Source organism: Lucilia cuprina, chromosome 6, assembly GCF_022045245.1.
Source record: "Lucilia cuprina isolate Lc7/37 chromosome 6, ASM2204524v1, whole genome shotgun sequence".
Taxonomy (NCBI): Eukaryota; Metazoa; Arthropoda; class Insecta; order Diptera; family Calliphoridae; genus Lucilia; species Lucilia cuprina.
This window is the reverse complement of record NC_060954.1, coordinates 32,060,054-32,081,334: the sequence shown is the minus strand read 5'-3', so window position 1 is coordinate 32,081,334 and position 21,281 is coordinate 32,060,054. Positions and strand designations below refer to the sequence as shown.

The 21,281-nt window shown below is 27.2% G+C and overlaps 1 protein-coding gene across 10 annotated transcripts in view; it reads left to right on the top strand.

Moving 5' to 3' along the window:
- LOC111684743 (zwei Ig domain protein zig-8) overlaps positions 1 to 21,281 on the top strand; it is a 266,057-nt gene that overhangs the window by 210,680 nt on the left and 34,096 nt on the right. For 8 of the 10 annotated variants that reach the window (XM_046955749.1, XM_046955748.1, XM_046955747.1 and 5 more), the window contains one exon: positions 15,664 to 16,930. In XM_046955749.1, coding sequence (XP_046811705.1) covers positions 16,837 to 16,930 — 94 coding nt within the window. In that variant the 5' untranslated portion in view covers positions 15,664 to 16,836. Of the gene's footprint in view, positions 1 to 10,380; positions 10,402 to 10,434; positions 10,512 to 15,663; positions 16,931 to 21,281 lie in introns of those variants that run through there. The other 2 variants (XM_046955746.1, XM_046955745.1) reach the window with 2 other exon arrangements.

Genomic DNA, 21,281 nt, shown 5'->3' with positions numbered 1-21,281 from the left:
CTCACCCCTTTAAATTATGAATAAACTTACAGATTTCACACACCACAACACTTTGTGCATCACAATGTAGTGGTTTACAGTGATATAACTTTTGTATGTAAATATTAGGGGCGCCTTTCGAATAAAAATAATTCGATTAATCGAGGAAAAAGTTTTTGTTTTTCTTTGAGCGAATAAAAAATTTACAAATTAGAATAAAGAATATTTCGAAGAATAATAAAAACCTTTATTCGTTCGAATAATAAAAAAAATTTTTAAATTTAGTCGACTACTCGAATAAAAAAAAAATATTGTAAGTTTTTATTCGAGTAATTTTAAACACAAATATTTGACAACCCTAGTAAATGTCAAAATGTTATTTATTCCAACCAAAGTAATTTAAGTTATACTGAAAAAAATAGTCTATTCGAAGTTCATTTTCGCAACACGAAATTGTTTCGTAATATATAAAAAATTTTAAGAAATAGGTAAGTATATACATGAATCGATCCTTTGTCCGCTTTACGTTAATAAACTATACTTATTTTCTTGAAAGTATGAAATGTACATAAGAACATATACAGTGATTGACACAACAATGGAAACTTTTTCAAATATTTTAGAAATGGTTGAAATTCTAAACTTATTATTGATATATTATTAATAATTATTATTAATTTTTATTAATATACATGTATTTACCAAAATTAACATAGAAAACAAAAACATAAATAATTAAATTCAGAAAAAGGAAAACCAAATAACTGACAAAACTTTTGAAGAATATTAAGTTTAGAGGTGGGAAAATTATGGTATAGAACTATTTTTCAGGGCAAGGTATTGGTCGAATTCAATTATAAAAAGATATGATGTAAGATTCAGTAAAAAACATTAAGTATTCCTCCCCTGTGGAAACTAGGCCCGTGTTTGGAGATTTAAAAACGCCAACTTTCGTGTTGCAATCGAGTGTCTAGACGCGAAAGTTATACCTGTATTATGTGGGCTGCCTATTCACCATTTATCAAGCCCATAGAAGATCTATGGGATTATAAGGGAATAGCTACATTTTCCAAAATAATTTTTTTATCCAATTATTGTTTCAATGCATCTCCGATACAAAGTAAAAGATACAGAACGATATTCCGAGTTTCTGTCAAGTTCTGACTAATTTTGTTAAGATTTATTTCGTTTAGCGTTGTTGTTGTTCTCTTTGTTTAGCTTTTGATGTAATAATAATAATATAGTCGGGAAAAAATTTAAAATTTATAAAAGATGTTTAAAATATACTATGGTGAAGGGTATATAAGATTCGGCACAGCCAAATGTAGCACTCTTACTTGTTTATATATAAATTTACAACAAATCAAGCGATTTGAAAATTAAACCAGATGTTAATATATATATTTCTCATAAATTTAAATGTAATATTTATTTATATAATATTCATTAAAATATGAGTTTTAGTTTTTACTTTTACAACAACAATGTATTCATCATATTCAAAATTTGATACATCGATACGAAAGCCTTTATATTATGACCAAGGAATATACATTATATAGAATGCGAATCTCGACGTATGAGTTATTGTTTAAAATACACTATGGTGAAGGGTATATAAGATTCGGCACAGCCGAATGTAGCACTCTTACTTGTTTATATATAAACAAGTAAGAATACTTGTTTATATATAAACAAGTATTCTTTAATATGATGAATGTTTATAACCCTTAGTTCCAAAAACACTAATTTTGGATTATGCCTTATAGTAAATGAGCGCGATATACTTTCGGTACAAATTTTTCATTTTGCATTGTAGGTCACAGTTAACTTGATATTTTACACAAATAATATTATCTATCTATATATATAAAATTCTAACGTTACTGACTGACTGACTGATTGAATGATTCATCATCGCACAGCCTAAACGGTTAAAGCTAAAGAGCTGAAATTTGGACAGGGGGTTGGTCTCCCACCAAATAGATCCACTAAGACGGGATTTTTGGAAATTCGAATGTTTAGGGGGTAAAAAAGGGTAAAAACGGGTAAAATCGGTAACCTCATATCTCCTAAACTAGAAAAGATACAAAAATAGTTTAAAGTCTGGTACTTTTTTCAATTTCGGCCCCTTTTGGGAATAAACGGGTAAAAACTGTATTTTGGTCCTTTTTTTGCACCCCATGTATCTTTTAAACCAGTGAACATTCAAACAATATTTTTGACTCCTTCATAACTTGACGAAAACATTAAAATATAAATTTAGTACTTTTTGGTTATTCGGATGTTTAAGGGGTGAAAATTGTTCCTATTTTTGGTACTTTTTTCATAAAACATTGATTTTGGTTTATTAACTTATACATATAAATACGTAATAACGGGCTCCCACTACGATGTTGCAACATTTTGGAATAGAATTTTTATTTCGTTAATGGGTAGAAAAAAAGTACCAAAAGGGGTAAAAACTGGAAATTTGATTTTATTCAAACACAATGATCCAATTTAGATAAAATTTTTAGATTTAGAAACACTAAATATACTAATGAGGTGTTATTTGGAAACCCGGTACCAACTGATATTTTTTGGTACTTTTTCATTCTTCATCTGGTAGTTTTTGAGTTTTTTTTTTTTGATATTGAAATCGAAACATGAAATTAATAACAAAGAGACTTTTCGGTACTTTTTCGTTCTACGCAGGTATTTTCTTGAGTTTTCTTTAAAATTAAACCTAGAAGCATGAAATTAAGCACGTAGAGCCCGGAGTAAGTGAGAATCTATAAAAGGGGACTTTTTAGTACTTTTTCGTACTTCGACTGGTACTTTTTGAATTTTCTATAATATTGAACCTAGAAACATGAAATTAAGTATGTAAAGCCCGGAGTAAATGAGAATCTATAAAAGAGGACTTTTTGGTACTTTTTCGTTCTACAAAAGGTATTTTTTGAGTTTTCTATAAAATTTAACTTAGAAAAATGAAATTAAGCATGTAGAGCCCGGAGTAAATGAGAATCTATAATAGGGGACTTTTTGGTACTTTTTCGCTCTTCAAAAGGTACTTTTTGAATTTCCTATAATATTGAACCTAGAAACATGAAATTAAGTACGTAAAGCCCGGAGTAAATGAGAATCTATAAAAGAGGACTTTTTGGTACTTTTTCGTTCTTCAAAAGGTACTTTTTGAATTTCCTATAATATTGAACCTAGAAACATGAAATTAAGTATGTAGAGGATGGATTAAGTGAGAACCTATAAAAGGGGACTTTTGGTATTTTTTCGTTCTTCAAAAGGTACTTTTTGGATTTTTGTATAATATTGAACCTAGAAACATGAAATTAAGCATGTAGAGCCCGGAGTAAATGAGAATCTATAAAAGGAGACTTTTTGGTACTGTTTCGTTCTACAAAAGGTACTTTTTGAGTTTTCTATAAAATTTAACCTAGAAACATAAAATTAAGCATGTAGAGCCCGGAGTAAATGAGTATCTATAAAAGGGGACTTTTCGTTCATCAAAAGGTACTTTTTGAATTTTTCATAATATTGAACCTAGAAACGTGAAATTAAGCATGTAGAGCCCGGATTAAGTGAGGACCTATAAAAGGGGACTTTTTGGTACTTTTCCGTTCTTTAAAAGGTACATTTTGAATTTTCTATAATATTGAACTTAGAAACATGAAATTAAGCGTTTAGAGCCTGGATTAAGTGAGAACCTATAAAAGGGCACTTTTTGGTACTTTTTCGTTCTTCAAAAGGTACTTTTTGTGTTTTTTATAATATTGATTCTATAAACATGAAATTAAGCATGTGGAGCCCGGAGTTAATTAGAATCTATAAAAGCAATCAGGGACTTGAGTGAATGAAAATTTAAACTGGAATATTTTCTGGTACTTTTTGAATTTTCTATAATATTGAACTTAGGAACATGAAATTAAATAAAATAGGTCCTTTGGTACTTTTTCGTACTTCACTGGTACTTTTAGAGCTTTCTAAAATATTGAGTATATAAACAAAAAATTAATACGCAGTATCCCAATTGAACGAAAATTGAAAAAGCATACTCTGGTACTTTTTTGTTCTTTTACTAATACTTTTCGAATTTTCTATAATATTGAACCTAAAAACATTAAATTGGACATGTAGCTTCCTGATTGTATAAAAATCTTTATGCGATTTTTTTGGTTTCTGGTTGAAAATTAAACATGCATCATCCTGATTTAATGAAAATATATAAAAAGGCACTGTCTGGTACTTTTTCGTTCTTCAACTGTTTTTTCTAATTTTCTGTAATATTGAGACTAGAATCATAAAATCAAACTTAAAGAGTTCTCTAAAAGGGGAATTTTTGATATTGCAGATATCTATACATTTACAATAATGATATTTATTGTATTCCATTACGATGAGGGTAGCGAAGCACACTGGGTATAGCTAGTTTAATATAAAATTTAAAGTACTATACATTCAAGTATCCAACATGATGTCGCATGTGCTTAAATAACTTGTGTAAAATATGTATTATGTACTACTCCACTCACGTACATATTCGTATTCATATGTTGCTACTTTTAGACTGTTGGAATAAGTTACAAAACCATATACACAATGCAGAGGGTTACTTGTGGGTTCAGCTGTAATTGTAATTGTTTTCTGCATGTTTTGCAATTGAAAATAAGTTTTTTCTTGTTTTCAACAGCGTCAAATTATTTCTTCATAAATAAATAAATGAATGCATTAGATATACCCTTAAGAAATATAATTTTAATTATATCCGTATTACAATTTAAACTAATACAGTTTATTAAACCTGGTTTGTGAAAAATATTATTTTCATTTAAACGGGAATATTTTTAAATGCTTTTGTTGTTAGTCATTTATGTTTTTGCTTATGGGATTCTTAACACTCGCAATCTGTTTCCCATTATTATAAGGAATTTTGAATACAGCCCTCCTAAACCATAGGTTTTTAAAGAAAAAAGTTTAAATGTTAAAATATGTAATTAACTCCACTTAGTCAAATGTATGTAAGTGAAAGCTACATTACTACTTTATTTGTATGATAAAATATATTTGATGGTTTGGTACAGTTTTGCATCTGTTGAATGGTCATAATGTAGGAAAATTTAAACGCATAATAAATATAAACTGAAATTAAGTTCTTTTTCTCGGTTGGACTAGATAAAAAATTATTTTTAAAATTTGATGCTAGTACAAATAATCGTATTATATACTTAGATTTATTTAGTACTAGCTGTACCCAGTGTGCTTTGCTACCCTAAAAGCAACATAAAAAAATACTTACAAATGGGAGGTGACACGCAAATTATTGCGTTCCAATTTTTCCGAACGCTTATATGGAATGTAAGCTATGAAAAATGAGAATAATATTGTATTCTATTTAATTAATCAATCAATCCCCCTATTGAAAGTCCACCTATTTTTCTCTAAATATTCAGATGAATGTGAAAGTTCTTCATGTAAAATTTGAAGATTCTAGCTTCTATAGTATCACAGATATACATTTTTTTATTTAATTCATAAGAGGGTTCCAAGCCACCCCCTGATGAAAGTCCTGTTTTTCCCAAAATTTGCAGGTGAATATGAAAGTCCTTTGTGCAAAACTGATTAAGAACAATATTTATTATTTTTATTGTATTTTCGTTATAAAAGTCATAAACATACACATATGTATATGTATATGTTACATATGTTTCTATATTTCCTACTCATATACGTAAGAATTCTTTGTTTTTGATGATTTATTTACGTTCGTTACTTTTTATACCCTACACCACTTTAGTGGGGAGGGTATATTGAGTTTGTGCTGATGTTTGTAACATACACAGAAAAAACTGAAAATGAGTTTTAATTATCAAAATAATTGTATCAAACCATTTTTGCACCTATAACCAAAATGATGATATCAATTACCAAATTTGTAAAAAAAGTAAAATTATATATATTTTTTCCAAATAACGAATTAATCAGAACAATTAATGTCAATAATTGAGACAAGATTAAAAATTGATTAATTCATTAATTGTATAAATTAAATATTTAATAAATATAAAATTGATTTTTTATTAATTTATTAATCAAATAAATTAAACTGTTTGATAGAGAATTTTTTATAAATCAATTAAGAAGGTGATTAAAACAATCAAATTATTAACTAGACCTTTAACAATGCGTTCAGCATTTTCAAAAATTTTCACTTTATTGACACAACTTAACATATAAAGTATTTCATAAATTGTAAAGAAACTTGAATATTATATGCCTAAACTTTTATGGACTATTTAAGAATTATAAATATTGCTAACACAAAAATTAAAAAAAAATATTAAAAATAAATCTAAAATAGAAAAGAAAGCCAGAAATTTTTTTTCAATCAATTAAAAAATTACTTGAATTAATTAAAAATTTAATCAAAATTTTACACTTTAGTTTCAAACAGTTTCAAAAAACGAAATAATTAAGACAAATAAAAATTTGTTTAAATAAAAAATAAAGAAAATTAAAACATGTTAATTGAAAATAAACTACCGATAATTTTTTCTGTGTACAAAAATATTCATCCTATACCCACCTTAAAGTATACCAATCGGCTTAGAATCATTTTCTAGTCGATTAAGCTATATCCGTCCGTCTGGCTGGCTGTCCATGTAAACCTTGTGCGCAAGGTACAGGCCGCAATTTTCAAGATAATTGGATGAAATTTGGCACACACGCTTCTTTTAGCCAAGGACGAAGAAAATGGTTAAAATCGATCCATTATTTCGATTAGCCCCCATACAAACTCCCCTTCAGAAAAAGACTTAAAGGTCAAAATTCACTTACAAACACTAATAACACTTTTAAATTCTACATAGAATTAAGGATAGAATAAGGATAGATCCATATTACTCCCCTTTGAGCCCTCTTGTAAAAAATATCTTTTTTTGCCAAAAAAGTAAAAATATTCCGAAATAAAGTTAAAAAAAAAACAAACCAAATGCTTTATTTTTTTAATAATCCTGATTATACCCTACACCACTATAGTGGGGAGGCTATTATACGTTTGTGCTGATGTTTGTAAAATACAAAAATATTGGTCTAATACCCACCTTAAAGTATACCGATCGATTCAGAATCATTTTTTGAGTCGATTAAGACATGTCCGTCCGTCCGTCTGTCCGTCCATGTAAACTTTGTGTGCAAGGTACAGGCAATTTTCAAGATAATTTTATGAAATTTGGACCAAACATGTTTTTTGGCACAGGGACGAAGCATATTTAAAATAGTTAAAATCGGTCCAATATTTCACCTAGCCCCCATACAACCGTACCTCCCGATTTGAACTTTTAATGCCATAATTACGTCAAATATTTTATTATCTTTCTAAAAATTGGCACAAATAAGTTTTTTATGAGTATAAATGACACTGCAGATTTTCGTAAGGATAGGCCCTTATTTAACCCTAGCTCCCATACAAACCTCCCTTCAAAAAATGTCTTAAACGTCTAAAATTGACTTGTAACCATTTATATCGCAATGAAACTCAACAAAACTAACTGTTATTTAAAAATATATCCTTTTCCCAAATTACGAGAATCGGCCCATATTTGACCTATATAAAGCCTCATTTAGAAATTTTAGTTTTTTTTAATCATTCCATTAATTTTGGAATTATGGTAATATTCAACGTAAAAGTATTTTTCTAAAAAATAAAAATTTTTAAAATATACTCATGGTGTAGGGTATTATATGGTCGGCCATACCCGGCTATACTTTCCTACTTGTTTATTATTATAATAGAAATACATCTTTAATTTTTTTTAATGTACAATTTGATTTCATTAAATTTTAAACCAAAAGAAAATGCAATAATTTTTAATCTTTTTCAATGCATCTTTATAGAATATTTATTAAATGCTGGAACATACATACATATGCATATGTATCTACTAATACCTTTAAAACTTTCATAAAAATTCAAACATTCATACATATTTAAAATGACTACAATAAAACCAAAATTTTTATTGTTACAAATTGGTTTTTAATCCAACTTAAAATATTGCTTTTTAATTTAATTTTTTAAATTTACATTAATAAACTAAAACACACATACATAGTAACATATACAATTTCACTTACCCAACAAACATATTAAAAAAATATATATACGAACATATTTAATGTATATTGACACTAAAATTACGATGAAGATTGATAGATACTAATTTATATGATAAGTAGTTTGAATTTGAAATCTATTTCTATATCAAAATATTTTTTCCTACTTTTTTTTTTAAGTTACACACATATGTAAGTGTATACGTACGAACGTTTATTGGGAAAGCAAATTTATTTTTGCATGTGTATGTAAATACTATAAATTCTCTGACATATTTGTATATAAATTTATTCAAATAAAAATAAGATAAATTAGTTATTTAAAATATTTAAAAAATATTTCAATTAAAAAATTTAACTAATCACAATACTACTTAGCTTGGATAAAATTTTATAACGAGATGACAATAATAACAGGGATTTGTCAAATTCGGTAGATTTAATTGCATTTCTTAATTAAAATTTCTATGAATTATAATTCTATAACTAAATAAAAATGTAATGTTAAAAAATGTTTCTTGTATCCATACCCGTGGTGCCTTTGATAAATTATTGACCGATTGATAGAAAGTTAAGTAGATGAATCCAGAGTCCGATATTGTCCATTTCAATACTAAACAACCTTACATATATCTTTCAACTGATAAGCAAAAGGGCAAATGATCATATTCATAGTTCAGTTGAGTTCAGAACATGTAAATAGAAACCACACATGACGTACAACATTGTTCTAATAAATTTAAATTTATTTTTGTAAGTGAAAATTAACTTTGACCTAATTCTTCAGGTGATTAAAACCACATAAGTGCTTTTAAGTAATTAGAATAGAAAGTCAATACAGTCATTTGCGAATAATGCTGTTGATGTTTTTTAAAGGTATTTAACATTAATATATTTATTAGTAGAAAAACTAAAGAAACTAGATAAATTAATAAGAGAAGATTTGTGGAAACTTTAGTTAAAGACCATATCGTCATATGAAATCCAAAAAACCTTAAATAACATTGAACACGAATTTTTCAGGTAAAGCAAAAAACCTCCTAAAATGAGAAAATTTTTTACTTTTTACTGACAAATTAGTATTTGAAGAAAAATTTGCGGTTTTTGTTTAAATTGCGGAGATATGAAACATACTCCCTTGGGAATTTGTTTTTTCTGTTGTTTTATTTGATGCCCAATTATAACATTTTACAGTTCCGAAGTTAAAAACTCAAAAAAAAAAAATTTAAATTTTATTGAATTTTAAAGTATTTTTAGAACATAATTTTTTGATATCGAAGATAGCGCCGTTGAATTTGATTGTGTGAGTGTAAAAATTAGCAGGAACATGTATTTTAATACGGTGCACCATAATCAATCAAAAAATCGATTTTGATTTGTTTGTGAATTAGGGCCTTTTGGGTTTCATATGACAAAATGCTTCTTCAATGTATTTAAAAATTTATTTCAATTACTCGAAAAGTTTTCCAATCACCTATTTAATTATTAATGTCCATTTCGAAGAATTTATAGCACTCCAATTATCGAGTTTGTAATCATGTTCGTTTATATTAGTATGTATCTGTACAAAGTTTTGCAAGTATGTATGTATCTATGTAGGTGTACATAATAGGCCGGTTTCAAAATATTAGATTTACTTTTTTTGAATTTATGTTTTCAACAGTCCTAAAATTTGAGTTCAATTGGCAAAATAGAATAAATATATCTTAAATTTTGTTAGTCATATAAGCTAACAAATAGTTCAGAATTCAGTCCTAGAGTGCCTCCCATTTAGAGAAGGCCAATGGACTGACTAATAAGAAATATTTTTGTATTGGTATATCTGCAACCAACTTGCTACAAACGCATTAAGCATCAATAGATCCTTTTTTATTGTGGTCATACTAATTAAATCCATTTATACATATATTTTTTAAGAGCTGGACTAATGTACATTGCATCTACACATAAAAATCTGGATTTCCGTAACGGCTGAAACAAGAACATTAAATTTAATGTAAAAAGTAAAACAAAGAATTGCAGATAACAAGACAACGAATATAATAAAAATCTGTGTTGTGGAGACAGTGAAGTTAAAACAATTAATACTAAGTTTTTCTTCTGTTTTCTTTCCCTTCAGTGCATTTTTACATTAAGTTTTATTATTTCTTAAGTTTCTTATTTCCTTTTGATTTTTACTGAAGCTTTCCTTATTCTTATTTTCTAGTTTTTTTCATCATCCTCTTAAATTAAAGCCAAATGATAAAGGGGAGAAAAATCAGGACACTACAACAACTATAACACGGGTTCATTAGAATAGAAAAAAACATGGTAAAAGTATGGATTAATTAAAAATTAATTAAGTCGGCAAAAAGCCAATATTGTATTACGGAAACGCAAAGAATAAAAAAAATCACAAGACAAACAATTTGCACAGCTTTGTAAGTGAAACTCTAGTACAAACGCTTTTGGCTATTTAATGTTTAACTTTAAAAAAAGTTCAGTTGAGTTAAACTACATGTTATGACACTTTTACAGCTGTACGTAAACTTTTTTTAAAAACTATTAAAACTTAAATAAATTGGTTTTACTCAAAATACATGTTATCTCCTCACCTTGCCGACAAATTAAGTACGAAATTTATTTAAAATAATTCATACATTCTATTCATTTGTATTGTATAAACAATTTAGAAAGTATTACTTTAAAGATTAAATTTTTAACAAATAATTATTTTGTACACAGTTGAAATTCAATCAATAACTTTTGTTTTATCATATTCTGTGAATCTTTTTATGCTGAACATTGCAATTTCATTTATACTTGCACTGTATTCATTTTACATACAAAACATGTCTCTGTACTTCGTTTTACGCAGTTCACAAGCATTCAATTGAAATCTATTTAGATTTCTTAGAAAAATAAATCAATATAATATTTATAAAACAAAATAGCACACTGCGGAATATACCATATTTTTAGTTGAGAAATACGAGGAATTTAAGGAAAAATTGTTTCAATGGAAAAAAACAATAATCACAAAACAACTGAGCATACATATTTTCATCTAAAATTTTAAGGGTCAATCTTAGAATGAACGTTTAGCGATTAAATTTAAGTTAATCCAGTGAGATATTGGCTAGTTTAAGCGCCCAATGAAGGTGGTTTAACATGAGAAAGAAAGGTAAAAGTGTAAACAGTTGATCAAACAAATTTATACAACTTTTATAAAAATGAACTTTAAGGTGTTTCATTTATTAATAAGTGTAAATTATGGAGAGTTCAAAATACAATATTTTTGTTTTTAATTTAAGTTTTCATAAAAAAATTACATATTATGTGATATTAATTAACGAGATTTTTGATAAAATGTGAACGTATTGTTAATTTTTTAGTCTGTAAAGTATTTTGCTTTTATAGGTTTTTTGGTAATTTGTTTAATATTGGTGTGTTATTTTATCAAATATAAAATTTGTATTACTGCCATATATTTAACTAACAATTTTTAGATGTTTTAGTAACCGATTTATTGTCCCTCATATAAGAATTCATTAATATTTGACTTAACACAAAATCTTACGTTTCTTTGATTTTATTTCGAAAATAATTAGTAATTTTGAATTGATTACATAATATACTAGAAAATCAATGGATTTGGACATAGAAAATGTTTAGTGAGTTTTTTGGTCATTTTGTATTGATAAACGGAAACCCCATCTATTTGAGGAGTACTTTGTGCATTTTAATTAGAATTTTATAATATTGATTATTCAATAAAGCTTACACTAAGTACCATTCTGTCCACTCTAAATATGGGGATATTACCGTATACCACTATAAAACTATTACATGCTAAAATCTTAATTATCTATCTAAAATTTTGAATGCTTTATTTTATGAATAAAATATAGTAGGCGTATTTGCATCTGATTTGAGTTCTAAATATATAAAGTGTGCGTATTTATATTGGTTCCAAGCTACCTAAGATCTGTTTATATGTTAAAATCTAAACATAGTGTTCTTTTTGAAAAACAACTCAGTGCGTTTTTTCTGATAATTCTTTCGATATTTTAGAATGATATTGATAAATATTTCATAATTGTATTTCATTGATTTACACTTGTTCTAAAAACTTAACTAATGTTATACATTGGAATTGCCCCATTATTTTCCCTTGATTTTTGAAGATTGCAATTGAAAATGCTTAACACGTGTCCTTTTGACTATAAAATAATAAATTCTAAAAAGTAATTAAAACATAATTTAAAAAACCCAACGAAATTAAGTGGAATTCTAAAAATGCAAAATACTTTATAAATTAACTGTTTACGTCTTTATTCGAATTTTATTTATGAACAAAAACAAAAACTCTTAATATAAGATAGGCAAAAAACGTAGTTGATTCACAGTATATAAAAAATATTACATACTTACAATACTTGCACAATTTAATCAAAACTTTCAATTAGCTTTTAAAAACATAATTGCAATATTATATACTAAGTGAAATACTTTCACATGCTATAAACCAAATGAGAATTATTTTAACTCATTTTATCGTCGTGTAAAATAACATACTTAAAGACATGTAAAAGTAAAATATTCCTCAATTCGTATATACCCACCAATAAAAAATAAAGTTTTGTGTTACCCACTCTCAATGATCAATCATATTGAAAAATGAGTTAAAAGTTTCCAGCCAATGTATTTTTTTCTAACAAAGATAAGTAAAATCTACTTTTATCAAATCATGTGATACTGAAACAATTTATGTTATAAAAGTAGGGATAAATTAAAACAGAAATCAGGTATTCTGTAATTTATTAAGGAAGTTATAAGGAATTTTGACTGATATTTTTGTAACACTTTTAAGTATTTTTTATTTTATTCCTATTAAATTTAAATCTGATATTTCACAAATTAATATATGTATGTCGTCATCTGAAATGCAAAAAGGCGTAGGGTAGAAGGAGGATCATGTGCCATAGGGACACATGTGTCAATACCGATGTCGAATACCGAGTAATTGTTTTTATCACATTATAAAATTTTGTTTTCGTTTATCGATTATCTATCATCCCTAAAAGTTTTAAAAATTAACTTTACATATGATGGAAGGCAGACGTGATTTATTGCTTTTTGAAGGGATGTGAAAATATTTTACTGTGTGTACTTTTATACCCTCTACCACCATCAGTGGTGATAGAGGGTATATATGAGTTTGTTATTCCGTTTGTAACACTGAGAAATATTCATCTAAGACCCAACAAAGTATATATATTTTTGATCCTTATGAAATTCCGAGTCGATCTAGATATGTCCGTCTGTATGAAACACGCTCACATTTAAACGAAGCAATGAAACTCCGTAAAATTCTCCCACAATATTCATTATTATAATAAGAAATTTGGTATTGAAAATCAGCAAGATCGGTGAAACAGTTTTAGTGTTATGAGTAAAAACTTAAAACAACATTGAAAAAATGGCGATTTTTCACATATTTATGTGTACTTTTTAAAAAACTACCAGGATCAACATTGTTAAAAATTGATTCACAATTTTATGTACCTCCCATACAAATGTACGCATTCCCAGAAAATGTGTTTATTGTTAATAACTTCCGTTAACTAATATATATTACGGTAATTTTTTTTTCCGATTGGTCCAGAATTGGACTTAGCTCCCATACAAGTTCTCTTCTCAAAAATACCTTACCAGTACATAACTCATTATCTAATTAAGATATTTATACAAAATTTGGCCCACAATTGGTCATATCTTCCACCCAAAAATAACTTAAACGCACCTAACTCATTATCTAATAACTTTTATGCACAGAAAAGTCACTGTAAAATTTCCACTAGTCCACAATTGGTCATAGCTGCCGAAAAACACTTAAAATCAAAAAAAAATATGGCAAAAATATTACTATTATATACAGAAAATGTAATTTAAATTTGTTTAACGATCATCCATAATTATCTGTTATTTCCATACAAGGATCACTTTTTCTTCATTACCAAATAAAGATTTGAGCATTAATCCTTTTTATCTTCAGAAATGTTACTGGCAATTTCTTTTTCCGATCAAACCAACGAACTTTATTAAGCATTATTGAAAATGGGGGTTAGCGTACAACAATATGTTTGAATTTACTCAAATTTTCATTCACATGCACATTATTGATCATCGCTAAAGCATATTTTATGGTGCTATTCAGATATAAAGGAAAATGGTGTTTGTAATGTGCAATAAATTTTTAATTTGTAACAAATATAAGGTGTTCAAGTTTTGAGATCTTTTTATTAAAAAACATGAGAAAACTAATTTTCACCAATTAAAGTAGCTGGTGGAGGGTATTTAAAATTCGGCAAGGCCGAATATAGCACTCTAACCTGCTTTTAGTTTTTGTGATAGAAAAATATATTGGTTAGTGATAAAATGTCAATAATAGTGAACCATAAGACATACTATTTTTTCGATACATAATTGGAAGCCCGAAAAATTTTAATTAAACCCCAGAACTGCCCCTGGGACACATTCGCCAAATATATGTACTAATGAAAAATTAGTCAATTAGTCAATGCGGAAAAGTTTAAAAAAGATGTATATTAATATGAATTAGGAAAGTTCGAAAGGAATAATACTAAAGCCAACACATCTAAGTATTCGAACAAAGAAAAAAATTAAGAATATGTATTGAAGTTTAAATTTGAAGCCGCCTCAAAAAAAGTGGCGTATGGTAGCTTCTACCCTAACAACCAAATTATTTAAAATCGACTTTTGGATTAAAATGGTCCAACTCCAATTTTATTACCTTGAAATTCAAAAGGGCGTAACAGTCATATTCATACGTGTTTATTAATGTTGGGATATATATCCTGTAAAAATTAAGTTTTTATAACAGCAATAATAAATTTAAATTTTATTTAGTTTTTTATCTATCCTGTAAAATTTTTACGCCCTTTTTATTTCAGGTAGCGATATTGCATATCTTGACTATAAGTCAATATTATCCCCATGAGTGTTAAATTCGAAAGTGAATAAATGACACTACGAAATAAATTCAATATGTAAATTAAAAATCCTGATGACAGCCTTCTACTTTTTATTACATACAATTCTTGAAAAGTAGTTTATACATATACGTACATAAATTTACAATTATTTTCATCAAAAAGTAATTTATTATCAAATTGCTATTGTGCCTTGTGTTGCACTTGCGGTTTTATAATTTCGATTTATTATGAAAAATATAATTTTGCAGTTAATAGTCGTACTGCATGCAGTAACCATTTTTATTTCCTCTTATTGCAATATGAAATTTAATATTCCATGAACTATAAAATCAATTATATATGCAAATTGAAAATAAAAATGTAGAAAAAAATTTACAATTTTGCAAAAATATTATGATAAAATAACATTTTTACGTTTGATACAACAAAGCGGAAATCAAACTTTTTCTAGTTTTCCACAGTTTCTTTTATTACAAAAAATTAAAATTGCAAATGAAACGATTTAATTTTTTTAACTCAAGATTGAATGAAATAAAAACTAAATGTTTTTTCCCCTCATCATTTCTATTTGCAGTTTAAATTTAGTAAAAAAAAACGTTAGAATGAAATACAACTTTACAAATGCAACGGAAGGAAAGAAACCAAAGAATGAACAACTTCTGAGCAAGTGAAAAAAGGAAGGAAGCTAAAACACAAGCAAATAATACGATAAATAATAAAACATCAAAACAAACAAAAAACTGATAATATTAAACAAAAACCAAATATTATTTTAAAAGTGCATAATAATACAATGTTTTAAGTCCGTATTTCAAAATTTGCAACTCATTTTGTATGCGTGTCCTAAAAATAAACATTGCAAACTTTCGAAAAATAAGATTTAAATTGAGAACATAATAAAATACAGGTCCACAGTAGAAAAAATTAAACCAGAAATTATATTATATAATTCACCATCAACTACCATTCATTCATCATTTGGATAACAAAGGCCATCACAACTTTACAATAACACAAAGAATCGAAATAAAAAAACATAAAGATTACAAATAAAGACTTTGAAAAATTATACAGCGTAGTTTGATTATGGCAAACGACCATATTCTCATAATAGAAAAATCCTACATGGACCAATAGCAGTAAGTCTCATTAAAAAAATACGGTTACAATACAAACACCATTAGAAGGGGAGAAAAATGTAAAAAAAAATATATTTAAGCAACATAATAAAATTAATTTTATTGTCATTGCAAAACAACACTACAACAATACACAATTTTTCCTTTATTCACCCTGAGAAATAAAAACAGTGGCAGCAGCGGAGCAAGTACAACACTTAAGGCTGACATCTTCCAAGTCTCATTTATCATTTGTGCAACAATTCAACAGAAAAAAACAGAAATGATATAAAAAATAATAAAACACTATTGTTACATCAGTGTTTTATATACAATTGCAGTTATTTTAGTTTTTCATTTTTCGTATTTTATTTTCATATTTAAATAAACGTTAACCTTAATCAAAGAAAAATAAAAAAACAACAAAAATATACAGTAACAAACTATAGATAGAAAAGCAACAACGATAACAGCAGAACAAGAAGCAACGTTCATTGCCGTTTCACAATATCGGGACGAATGTTAAGTGTGTGACAACGAGCAGCAATACCACCTTCAACTCCTACTTCCAAACTATACCAACAGCATTGGTTTTGTAACAGGAAGTACAATTGGTGGATCCACTACAAATGTTTCCAATACTAATGCCAATGCACATGCTAGAAATACGTATCATTCTACTTTGCCTGCCATCCATTTTACTGGCGACAACACTGGAACCAGGTAAGTTATTTTGATTTTTAATAACAAGGTCACCTAATCAACAAATTTAACTAAGTCACATAAATGTAAATATTATGTACAATTGTTAAAAAAGATTTTTCATTAAATCGAAACAAATTAAAATATTAACAAAATTATCCACATACGTATGATTAATATTTTATAACAGTTTAATAACACATACGCCACAATTCTAGAATTGTAATAATAGAGAAACGCATGTGATGGATTTTATAGGAATACTTGCCAAACCGGGAAAGTTTGAAAACACATGTAATACATTATGACTGTCAATAGAAAGTACAAGGACTATTATCGAATAAAATGTACCATAATTTTTTTTACTGGTGTCATTACACGTTAAATAGGACAATAATACATATTTCGAATAAATTTAAGTTATTTCTATTTTTTTATTTTAAGCAAAATCTAATTTTATAGCTTTATCAATTCTTAAGTTCCACACAAAAAAGGGAAATTTAAAAGATTTAGGTTTTATCTTCAGGCACATCATAGTTACATATTTCAAACGACATTCTTAAGTTTGTACAAAATATTTATTAATACGAGGGTACGTAGAATTCCTTTAAATTGTAATTCCAAGAAATTTAACTGATAATATCATTATTCATACAAATTTTAAAAAAGCAATTTTGTTTAATTAAAAAAATAAATAATTTGTTTTATAAATATTAACATGTTGCTTTATTTCTTCACTCTCTAGAATATTGAATTAGTGTTAAAACTCCCTTTAGTTAAACATTTATATCAAATGTATTTTTATGTTTAATTTTAAATAAAAATTAATTACATTTATTGTTATTAACAGACAAAGTTTAGCCATAAAAATTGATTATCAAAACTTTCCCAACACATTTCTGTGACAAATGTGTCTTCATAATAAAGGGCCTTTTAAATGGTGAAAAGGTTAGAAATATAAATTATTATAATTTAAATCCCTACGCACTAGCTCGCCTTAAAAAAGTTTATAAAATATATAACTTAAATGCATAACATAACGATTAATTGCTTTGGTGTATTTTAAATAAAACAAGAAAAATATTTCCATTGAATACAAAATTTTAAGAATAATAAGAAGCCAATGTAAGGTCGCCATAATGTAATTGATTTATTAAAAATTATTTTAGAGTTTTCCCTTATCATTTATCTAAAGAGTTTATCAGATTAAGCGGCTGTAATAACTTTCAATTTCACAGTCACATTTGTTTTCCTCCCTTTTCTCTAAAAGAAAATAAAAAGAAAAACCTTTTCTGTGCTTTAAGATAATTTTTGTACATTTATTTCTGGTAGAAATTAGCTCCTATGTAAGCGTTTTGTGTTTCTCGGCTTGTTTATTTTTATGTTACTAATATTTAATTTAATCCGAAACCCCACAACAATTGCAAACAAGAACAAAGTGTCAGTTACGAAACACAAGCCAGTCCCACAACAAAATATTTTCGACAGTACGTACACAAGTATGAATGTCTTTTAAGGTCAAAATTTAAAAATAATATTTAAAGATTTTGGAGTATACCAAAGACAAGACAAAAAATTAAGCAACAACTAATAGAAAATCCCAATGCTAATGCAAACATCCATGAGAACTGTTTATACAGACGGGGAGACTGACAATGTAACTGGCATGTGATAACACCTACCGACAACCAGTCAAATTGTTTGAATACGAGTTACTACAGTTCAGTAAAGTACCTGGTAATATTTTCTAATATTCAACTTTGGCTATAGCCAATTCACATTTAAATACACTACGCATTTATGGACTATAACCGCAGCAATAGAGGTGGTGTATTAGAAGTGGAAGAAAAATATTAAAATAGATAAGAAAGAGTCCATGAACAAAGTTTAACATGTTTTACGTGTTAAGTAATTTTACTTGTTTACCTAGGTATCTGCTAATCTCTCCCCAGTGTATTTTTATTATGCCTACTTATTATTACGCAAATAATCTCCCATGGTATAGTAAATTTAGTACGAGCATTTCCATGTATTCAGATACATAAACAATAAGTAAAGTGGGTGTCTTCGCCTATCGTTGTCTCCGTTTAATGCAATCCTTAGAACAGCAACCGTAAAACAAATGCCGCGACTAAAAATTTAACATTTTACAATATTTTTCCAAGGATTGGTGTTTAATGTTTTGCTTGTTACAAATGAAGTAAAACAGAAATGTGGTCTTATAAATAGATTAACATGAAAAATGTCTGGTTACCACACTGTATTAAGTGATGTTAATTCAAATTAACAAATAAAACTCTAGACGTTTTATATTCTTGTTAAACAATAAAATTTCTGGAAATCGACGTAAATTATAAATTCAACTTGAAATTTATATAACCATTTATATACCATTTATAAATTTATATAACCATTCGACTCAACTAAAGTTGAATTAGAACTATGGGTGAGAGAATCCCATAAGGCCCCTTGGAATAATGAAACGTTGGACAGAATAACAAATATCCTATTATGAGAGCAAGATGAAAAATCTCCTTAAATGGAGCAAGTCTGAAGTTAGTATGATGGTACATATTGGAAAATAATAATTAAAAAGTGCATAACAGGACCTATAGTGGCCTAGGTGTTTTTCTTTGGATTTCATATAGTATACATCCTCCTATCGACCTAACCTAACGCCAGAAACATACTTAATGTTATGGAAATCGAATTGATCTGTATTTCAACCAAAGTTGAATGTTTGTTACAAAATTTACTTACTACTACTTACTTACTTTATGGGCTGAACATCAGAACTTTTAATAAGCCGATTAAACAGGAAGTTTGAATATTTCAAATATATAAAAACACAGATATCTTAATATCAAAACGATTAGTTGTTGCAAGTTCAACTTGCTAAAAATAACAATCCTTAAATATAATTAAAGTTAAGGTTTGAATAAATTTATTGTGGAAAACATTTTCCAAATTATTAGGAAACCTTTAAACGCTAATAGATTTTTGTCTTGCATTTTATTCCTGTTAGAATTGTTGCGACTTTAAATGTTGGTTGTTACTTGAAAAAGATACTGGGAAAAAGCTGAATATTTTACCATTGTTTTATGGTAATAACATTAGAACAAATGTAATTTTTGACATTCATATTTTTTTCTATACTATATTTTTCAAAGATTTATGATAATATTTTCTATAAAATTTATTAATATGAATAGGAGTAATGGCTTTCATATTGTTCTTGTAAACAATAATATCTAAACAAAAATATACATACCTTACATTTAGAACTGTATGTTAACACCACTCACTGACTTTTGTACTTAACTCTCTTTATAAGCCTAATAATTTAAATTTATATTGTGCGTAAAGAATAAACAAAGTATAAACACAAAATATTAAATATTAAAATTTAAGTACAAAATAAATAAATAAATATTTTTGCAATAAATTTTAAAAATTAAACACTTTTTTGCTGCTGTTCCAAAACCATTTATTTAAATTGAAAATAAATCACACCTTTGTTTTATAATCAACAATATAAAGTGTTTTTAAGTTTATTCTTAGTCATTTGCCAGTATCAGGATATTGCCGCCTGAACAATTAAAAATATGGGTGTGTATGTTTGTGTAAAAAATGTTGGGCACAGGTGGTGTACAACAGCATTAAACATAAAAAACACAACAACAGAAACATGGAAACACCAGGAACAACCTCAATTTAAGAGGAGATAATTTAACGCCCCATAAGTATGTTGGTTGATAAAACTTTGGCCATGAAATCGCATGTAATAAATCTGAAATATTTCTTAAAGTACCAAACAAAGAAGAAACAGAATCTTCTTAGTAAAAGTGACTTGGTGTTTTTGCACTTTGTTATATTTAGCAGAAATATTTAAAGTGAAATGACATTTAATAAATACCTTTTGGACTTTCTGTGGCCGTTTATTATCTTTGCTGCTTAATAAATTAAAGAATATATAAACAGTTTTAAATCTCCAAGCTCATAATTAAACCAATATATTGTAGAAGACAAAAATTATACAAGCTTAAAAAAAATGATGTTCATAAAATGGGATTTAAAAAATATAAAATTTAAAAGCTAACTAACTAGGGATACAAATAGTTTTTTGAACTGCCCAGTAAATTTTGGTAATGAGTATTGTAGGATATGTAGTTATTTCATTATCGTTATTAATAAAATAAATTGATTTTTTTCAATACAATCTGTAGTCAATTGTCTATAGTGTATGTCTACTAAGGAATTAAGTAGTTGGTTGGTTGGTTTACGTGGTAGTTCACTACACGCGAACTGTCAAGTAGAATCAAAGAGACCCCGTTTTGACCGGACCACTCCACTCGTCAGATGTTGAATTTGT